Source organism: Prosopis cineraria, unplaced genomic scaffold (assembly GCF_029017545.1).
Source record: "Prosopis cineraria cultivar Desert tree isolate PC_DT_omini unplaced genomic scaffold, ASM2901754v1 PC13, whole genome shotgun sequence".
Lineage (NCBI taxonomy): Eukaryota > Viridiplantae > Streptophyta > Magnoliopsida > Fabales > Fabaceae > Prosopis > Prosopis cineraria.
In genome coordinates, this window is record NW_026555344.1 from 2,360,948 (window position 1) to 2,369,511 (window position 8,564).

General features: G+C 37.9%; 1 protein-coding gene across 1 annotated transcript; it reads right to left on the bottom strand.

The window, feature by feature from the left end:
* Positions 1-1,982: 1,982 nt before the first annotated feature.
* Positions 1,983-8,188, bottom strand: LOC129291564 (DEAD-box ATP-dependent RNA helicase 31-like). Its single transcript, XM_054929014.1, has 10 exons — positions 7,112-8,188; positions 6,227-6,333; positions 5,420-5,475; positions 4,275-4,499; positions 3,601-3,807; positions 3,406-3,492; positions 3,196-3,291; positions 2,794-3,009; positions 2,450-2,632; positions 1,983-2,345 (listed from the first exon to the last, which is right to left on the bottom strand). The coding sequence occupies exons 1-10, from the start codon at positions 8,035-8,037 to the stop codon at positions 2,118-2,120; spliced, it is 2,331 nt and encodes a 776-aa protein (XP_054784989.1). The 5' UTR covers positions 8,038-8,188; the 3' UTR covers positions 1,983-2,117.
* Between the last annotated feature and the right edge of the window lie 376 nt (positions 8,189-8,564).

Consider the following 8,564-nt stretch of genomic DNA (forward strand, 5'->3'; position numbering starts at 1 on the left):
AAGTATTTTTTGAGGAGTTGGATGTTAAAAAATGTAAGGTATTTTTAATCTTTCGAAGTGTAATCACTACCTTTTTTTCAAAAGTGTCCCTGTTAATGAATGACTTTATATTTATTGTAGGGTGTTTGATAGGAGCAAATATGAAAAGATAGGATTAATTTAAAAGTAATTAATTACTTTATTAGGGAATGAGATTCAATTAAAATGTCTTACATTTTTTAACAAAAGAAGTATATATATAGATGTATGTATGTAACCGGCCTCTTGGGTTCATAAGCTAGGCCTTGAAAACAAAGCTGCCTATTGAGCTAAATAGGCCTAATTAAATATTTGAACTTAACATGAGCTTATTTAATAAACAAGCTAGGTTAAACCTGAAGTAGATTAAGGTATAAGCCCTTGATAAGGGCTCAGCTTATTCCAACTTTTAGATCAAACAATACAATTTAAAAAAAGAAAGCACATACGTGGGCCCTTATAGTTTGTATTAATTTTTAATTAGGCCCCTCTAACTTTATTTGTTAGAATTAAATCCTTACACTTTCTCATGTTAAGTCTGTTAGCCCTTCTAGTCTTGAAACCCATTTACATGGTTTATGTTAACGGAGTAAGATCTGACATGGCTGATGACTATGCACATACTTACATAAGTAATTTCCATAAAACACCAATACTTCAAATTGCCTCGTGTATTTATATCCATATTATGTCCGATATCGATACTTCAATATATATCCATAGGTTATAAAAATATTATTTTTTAATTTTAAAATATTTTAATATCTAATATTTTTAGATTGCAAGTTGATACTTCAAGACTATTTTTAAAAAATTAAATTGTATTAAATATTGAGATGTTAATTTTTTTTATTTCTAATATATTTCTATGATTTGCTTTAAAAGTCAAAAATTGAATTTTCCTTTAAAAAAATAAGTTTTATATATAATAAAAGGATAAAAATTATATCTTTTTAATTATAAAAAATGTAAGAATATAATCTTTTGGCATATAAACATTAAGTAGGAAACTATTAGCAAAGATTAGGTGGTAAGCAATTAGATAGAGATGAAATAAAATCATAATTAATGATTACATTTTGCTTAGTATTACTATAAAGAACTATACATATATGCTAGGTTGGATATTTTTTAAATTGAAATTATATTTTTAATGTTTTATTATCTTTTTATAAATATATTTACACATGTTGGAAACATATCATATTCTATATTTTTAAAAATAAAAGTATTAATGTATCAAATATGTATCGTATCCAACACGTGTATTGATATCTGTTCCAAGTTCTCATGGGCTCGCTCCTTCTATGGGGTTCTTCTACCTTGGGCTCAAGGAGGTCCGAGTTTGATTCTAATTCCAAGGACTTCCACGATGCAGTAGAGTTCCATAAATTCTTGTCTCAGACGCGAGGTAATGATTTGCATGTGTTCTCCTTCTCTTAAATAGGCAACTTGTGGGCTCAGCAAAGCACTTTTGATTGGAGAAGCAGGGCTTAGTTGTTGAGGAAATGTAGTAGAAAACTAGGAACAGATACCAAGGCGCGGATTTGGATTTGTGTGCGTTCTTGAACCAGATTTGGATTTCACTTCCCTAGAAATAAACCCATTCATATTGATTTATAGTAGGCCCATTGGATATGGTCCAAATATTATGCAATTTTAAGTTGACGAAATTCTAAAATTGGATCTCTTCTTTCCTCAACCATTGATATTTATAGCTGACATGGCTAACAACGAACAGAGGGATCAACCAAGCAAGACGAAACAACACAATCGCTCTCCCCCTGGTTCAATGAAACACGACCTCTACCCTTGGACGATGAACTAGCAAGACTGGCCAAACTTTTTTTTTACTATCCCGCTAGGCAAAGATCTACGTGGCAAAATTAATCCATGTATATGTTAAGCACTATGTTGTGTCTAAGTTAGCCACATCAGATTTTTTTTTTTAACAATGTTAAAGGTTAAGGGCCAATGGACTTGATGTGAAAGTGTAAAGGTCCAATTCCAACAAAGAAAACTAGAGGGGCCTGATTAAAAATTAATGCAAACTGTAAGTGCCCAAAATTACTCGTCAGAAATCACACGGACAGCATAACCTATTTGGAACGTAAACCAGGTATATTTCTGAGGCCCATCTTGCCAAGGACTAGCTTTGGAATAGCGGGAGGGTTATCAAGCCCCATGCTTCTACTGAATTCATTTGCCAACTCCACTAGCCTATACTTGTCCTTCCCCACTTTCGAGATGGAATTGTAGAAACCAAGCCAGGATTGATACGCTGCTTCCTTATTCTTCATCTCCACATGGGCTAGGGCCCTTTCCACCTGTTACGGCATATAATATTGGATTAGCTTCATGTTCATTCTAGTCATAAACCTGCCAGAGCATCAGAATATACGCGAGAATTTGTATCCGTGCAAATATATACCTTTTTCTGTGTGTCAGGATCAATTGAAGGTGCTGGAGCTTTTGTAATGGGCAGATCCTTTACGGCAGATAAAAAGAATTCTTCCCAAGGAGCTAGCAACAGTACGCCTTGCCCTTCTTTACCTTTCCGCCCTGTTCGACCCAGTCGGTGGATATACTGTTCTCTATCAGCTGGTAAACCCAACTGTCCATTTTGATAACAGTTAAGCAGGGTGTCAAAGCAACAATTTTCATATTATGTAGTAAATAAATAATAGCTACATATATATAATAAATTAGAAAAATTCTGAAGCTGAAAGGACACTTGAAAAGTTCAATGCTTGAGGAAAGGAGTTCATTTATAACCTGTATAACCAGAGTGACGTCTGGATAATCAACTCCACGGGCAGATACATCTGAAGTTACAAGGATAAGGCCCTTGGACTTCCGAAACTCCTCAGAGACCCTGGTTCTATAGTTCTGAGGCTTTCTTGAATGAATTTCTCTCACATTCAACTTCAACTCACCAAGAAGGTCAGCAACAAGTCTTGTGACCATAGCAGTTGTGCAGAAAACAAGAACCTAATAAATAAATAGCAAAGGTTACATATCCTCCCAGACATGTGCCTTGTTATATGTAAGAGTTCTAGAATCCGGGACAGCAACATCCTACATTCGACATAGAATGTCTTGTTTGCAATCGTACTGTGCCTTGACAGTAAAGCACAAAACATTGTCAAACAACTGGTTTAAGATTAGGAAGCGCACCTTATAGTCAACATCGTCAGCAATATGCTCCTTTAGAAGAAGGTAGAGCAAGGAGAAATGTTTGTCTAATGGTGCAACTAAGTGCCTCTGCTGAACCTGAACAGATCAACCGACCCACATGAACAAACGAAAGGAAAACATGCACCGGTAAGTACAAATGCACATGTGTGCTCGCTAGTGCTTTATAAGCAAGGAATGACAAACAATTACCTGTGAATGTGTCTCCTCACTACCCTCTTCAACTGTATTGATAAATTCATGATCTCTTCTCAATGCAATATGGCAGACTTGACGGACCTTCACACAATGAAAAAGAAAAAAAAATCCCTTCAAAATAGCTCAGTGAGCTTACAATTTCTAAAGTTTGAAACACATTGCAAAAAGAACCAACCCCTAAGGCCTAACCTCTTCTGGAACAGTGGCAGAAAACATAAGTGTTTGTCGTTGTTTAGGAACTGCAGCAATGATCCTCTCAATGTCTTTGCGAAATCCCATGTCTAGTAGATGATCAGCTTCATCAAGAACAAGGACTTTCACGCCCATCAGCCGAGTTGCAAAGCCTGCTGTATTCTCAATATGGTCTCTAAGCCTTCCAGGAGTAGCAACAAGGATCTGTACAATTTAGGAATGCAAACTGCAATAAATACAGTCTGACAAGATAGTTTGCTAATAGAAGATAACGGTCCAAAGTGGTCTAATTAGAACTGATTGAACTCAATAAACCACATAATCATCACATGCTTACTGTTTGAACTCATTAACAAGAGGCTGGACCTTTAGTTAGAACTGATTTATTACAGTACCGCTGTTTGCAGTACTAGATCACTTCTTAACTATAAAATATCATACTACAATGAGAAATAGCTACAGCAGATGAGTCTCTCAATAAAAGGGCAATAAGATGTTCACATTCCCAATCTCATGCGTTCCTCTCAGGCTGTCACACAGGTTAAAGTCTTCCTGGCCGGTTAGTTATGCAGCAAAAATTCAGAATCCTCTCATTTGTTTGATTGTCGTCCTCATACAAGGTCTACGTTGAAAAGAAATAAAGTTATGGTGGCAATTAACAATGGATTTACCTGGCAAGGGTTAGCTTGCATGCGTTTCTGTTCCAACGCAAGTCTTGTCCCTCCAATCACAACTTGAACGCCAATGGAAGGGTGGAACTTCAGTAGTTTAGTGGCTTCTGCGGCAGCTTGACTTGCAAGCTCTCGAGTCGGGCATATGACAAGCACAAGGATTGGAGGCCGCTTTTGATCATGATCAAAAGGAGGTGACTTTTCAACAACTTCAATAGATGGAAGCTGAATAGGAACACTTCAGAAATAAGTAGGGTTAAAACTATCATTCATGGCTTGCTGTTAATATAACAAAATGAATCATAAGCATCCAACTCAAAGCCATATATATTTTTTTTTTTTGGATGACAATATGATATTTTTATTTTAGGTAAAAAAGCAGTACACTATTCACTTGATCAACTGTATGCTGAAATAATAACTAATACTCGCATATACAAGCTCAATATAAGAATAGGCTGCTGTTGGCCACATAAAACAAAAGGCAGACAGGCTCAAACAGAATAGGGTTAAGAATAAAAAAGATAGAAATATCCCACCCAAAAGTTTGAGAGGAATAAAGTAGACAAGCCCAATCAGCAACAAGCTGTATTAGAATGTCAAGCCCAAAGGTTTTTTTTGGCTGGTAGAAGACAGGACTAACTACAATATGTCGCCCTTCCACTATATACAGAATTCCCCCAATCTACACAGAGGTGTATCGTTTCAATACACTCCCTCCAATCCTATTTATAGGGCAGAGACAGTTCTTTTTTTTTTTGTCTTATTTATAAGTCACATCATTAAATTTTCATCACAAATTTCTCCTTTTACCCTCCATTAAATGTTGAAAAGAGAATATGTTGTTAGAATATATGTTTAATAGGGACAAAGTTGAAAAACTTATTGAATTATTTGATGAATTTAATGAGTTTTAAGTATTTCCCTGGTTCCGATAAAACATGTTGGAAGTGATTTCTAAATAAAACCAAAGAAGCATTAAATGCAAACTGGTTCACATGTTCTGATTGTGGCTCAATTGTCCCACTCTACCACTTATATGTTCCCTCAGAAAGGAAAAGAAATTTCAAAATGATGGAAACCATACACAAAACCAATAATCACGAATGCACTACGCATACAAGATAGTGAAGATGCTTACTTACCAAAAAGGCAACCGTTTTTCCGGTACCTGTTTTAGCCTTGGCTAGGACATCCTTACCTGGAAATAACAACTAAATGGAGTAAGTGACACCATCATAAATAAACTCCAGAATAAATATACAAAAATCATGCCAGCTGAGGCAGCTGCAAGTCGCTTTCTTGGTTAGTGTGCTATTTTGGCAAAGCCGGGTAGTCTGAATACTGATCCTTCATGCAGCAAGGATTTCTATATCTAATTTGTTCAGCCTTCAGTAAGAAACATTTGGGGAGGAAGGAAGAGGATTTCAAAGCCAACAGGAAGTGTTGTTTGGCCCTTATTGTTTCCTTCACTATTTGTATGTCTCCATACCTTATGCCACAATTCTTGTTGTCACTCTGGCAAAATGCCTTCTGCATTATCATGTTGAACCTTTTTTACTAAAGCTGTCCACTTTTTATGAGTATCTTCTACATAATTTTGATAATAATATGCTGGTCTGAAAATTTTATATAAGCACATGTAAACTATAAATTGTTATATAATATTCAGCAGTATGATATTCCAAATCCTGACCCACTGTTACTGGCTATTGGCCAATCGTTTTAGACCTTTTAAAAGATCATAATGTCTAGATCTCAAAAAACCTGCATGAGCACACCATTCTAGAGTCTCTCAACAAAGTTTATATCTTCTCTCCCCACTCCCCCAAACCTAATTTTCTAAACAAAAAATATCCCCTTCAATGAACAGGCAAAACACAACAAAAAATGAGGTTACATCCAAGACTGCTTTATTTAAGATTACTTCAAGGCCAAAGGTTAAAACAAACCTCTCAAAATTACTGGAAGAGTTGCCTCCTGCACAACGGTCATTTTCTCATATCCAGCAGCCTTGACTCCTTTCAATGATAAAGGCGAGATTGAACATTGATCAAATCTGTGGATAATATCTCAAACATGAGATCTAGGATGTAAAGTATAGACACATATCATAGGGCATGTACTAGGAAGGATATAGCATATAATGCAGTCACAGAACTAATCTAGCACAAGTCAACAGCCTCAAACAATAAGCACAAGGATCAACTTAACTGATAATCTCTATTTACGATGTTGGAACATGGTCAAATCTTGAACAGATTTTCTTATCACACCATATGAAGTATGATGCAAAAATAAGCAGCGTTATCTTTCCTCTAACAATTAGATAATCACAAACAACGGAGCGTCCATTCAAAGCTCTAAAGCGCGCATGCAACGTGACTAATCCTTTACAAAGGTGCTACTTCTGTTACGTGGGTGCCCAAGCATGGCCTCTATGACCTCTCTCCCTCTCTCTATCCACATTAATAACCAGAAAAGTAAGTTTGGCAAAACCACTGCTCCATAAATATCTCAGCCACTGATCACTCATTTGTTCAATAAATACAGTAATCTTAAACAGCAGCATATCAGCATAGAGTATTTTGAAGATCATTCTCTCCTTAGACAACCGGCGCTATTAATATTCTCAAACCTCCCAACAATTAAACATTATTCATCTGTAGCCTGTCAGCCCAATGTACGTAATTTTTTTACCACCTGTCAATTTGTTCAGCCATTATTTAACACAAGAGGAATAACTCAGATACAATAAACTGCAAACCATAGAGAATGTGCCAAGTGTTGAAGTAAGCAAACTAGTCCGACAAAACAAAAGATGCTCTATAACATACTTGGTCTCACTTAAATAAGAGCCAGATCTCTCAGAAGAATCTCTTGCCGGACCGCTCTTCTTCGGCTCCTTTGCTTGATCCAGCTGAGAAGCTAAAGCCTTCTTCAGTAAATTATCATCACCATCTTCATCTACAGTATCTTCAGCGTCACTATCTTCTTCGCTGATAAGATCTCCAAAGCGTCCCATGAACTTCTTTGCTTCCTGTTCATCTTCATCAGCATCATCCTCACTAATCGAATACGATTTTCTCCTTCCATCCCTTCTCCCTCTTCGCAACTCCCCACCGCTTCTCTTCCCCAAGAGAGACTTCACATTCCGACCTTCGGACACTCGACCGCTTCTCCAATGGCGGGATTCATTTCCCTCCTCGTCTTCATCATCTTCAAATCGCCGACTCACACGAGAATTCCTCGAAAACGACTCAAATGTATCCCGAGTTCTCCTCCGAGATGATTCACCAAATCTGCCCAAGCCAGTCTCCCTCCTCCCTCTCATCGACTCAGATACTCTGCTCCTCCCTCCATTGCGATCCTTCTCCCTGTCCGAGTCGTCCTCTTCGCTGGTGAGTCGACCTCGATAAGAATCGGTCTTCAACTCGTCAACCCAGTCGCTGAGTTCATCCTCGTCCTCAACCAAGCTCTTCGAAACCCTGATCCTTTCTGCATCCCGATTCCCCCGGTTGAACTCAGCCCTCGACCCAGCCCTCCCAGGAAAGGACCGAGTCGAGAATCGGCGCACACCGAGAAGTTCATTCCGTACAGCACGAGACTCCAACCCGAGGTACTTGAGCCTGAAGGGGAAGATACGAGAGACAATGGGGACTGCCCGGGACGTCGGAACGGAGACTCCAAGCTTCATGGAAGGGAGGCGAGCGATGGAAGAAACTTGGATGAGATGGAGTTGCGATAGGAGTTTTGTGGGCATAGCAATACCTACAGTTTTAGTACAGTATGGTTACTCAGAACTTGTGGTCGCCGGCGACGATGGCGCGACAGTGGAAAGGGAGAAGGCAGGAATGGCTGAAGTTTACTTCAGCCGGAGGGTTTAGCTGAACGAGCTTGAAGGGGAAAATGGGCGGAGTTTAGGGTTTAAGAGTGGTTTTATAAATTTTGTTTTCCTCTATTTTTGCCAGTCGTCCCAAGCTGTGCGTTTAATGCCAGGTAAGCAGCTCACCCAGCTACGCCCATAAGCAGCGCCACAGTTGTAAGTTGTGACACAAAATAATGGGACAATGACAATAAAAAACCACTAGAATACTATGCTCTAATTATTTTGAAATTTCTTGGGATTTTTTTGGAACTAATGTTTTCATGAAATGACAATATTATCCTTTTTATAATAATAATGTCACCCTTTCTCTTCCCCATTAAGTGCCATGATGCTTGCAAAGCTTGATTGAGAGTGAAATAACAAACCAAAAAAGAAATAATCTATTATCGTACATGAGTGGG

Excerpts from the sequence above, each read along its gene's own strand:
- LOC129291564 (XM_054929014.1), bottom strand. The coding sequence starts at position 8,037 with ATGCCCACAAAACTCCTATCGCAACTCCATCTCATCCAAGTTTCTTCC. Across the intron at positions 5,476-6,226 it reads TCTTCCAGTAATTTTGAGAG|GTAAGGATGTCCTAGCCAAG; the intron begins GTTTGTTTTAAC and ends TGTTATTTCCAG. Across the intron at positions 3,808-4,274 it reads TGCAAGCTAACCCTTGCCAG|ATCCTTGTTGCTACTCCTGG; the intron begins GTAAATCCATTG and ends TAAATTGTACAG.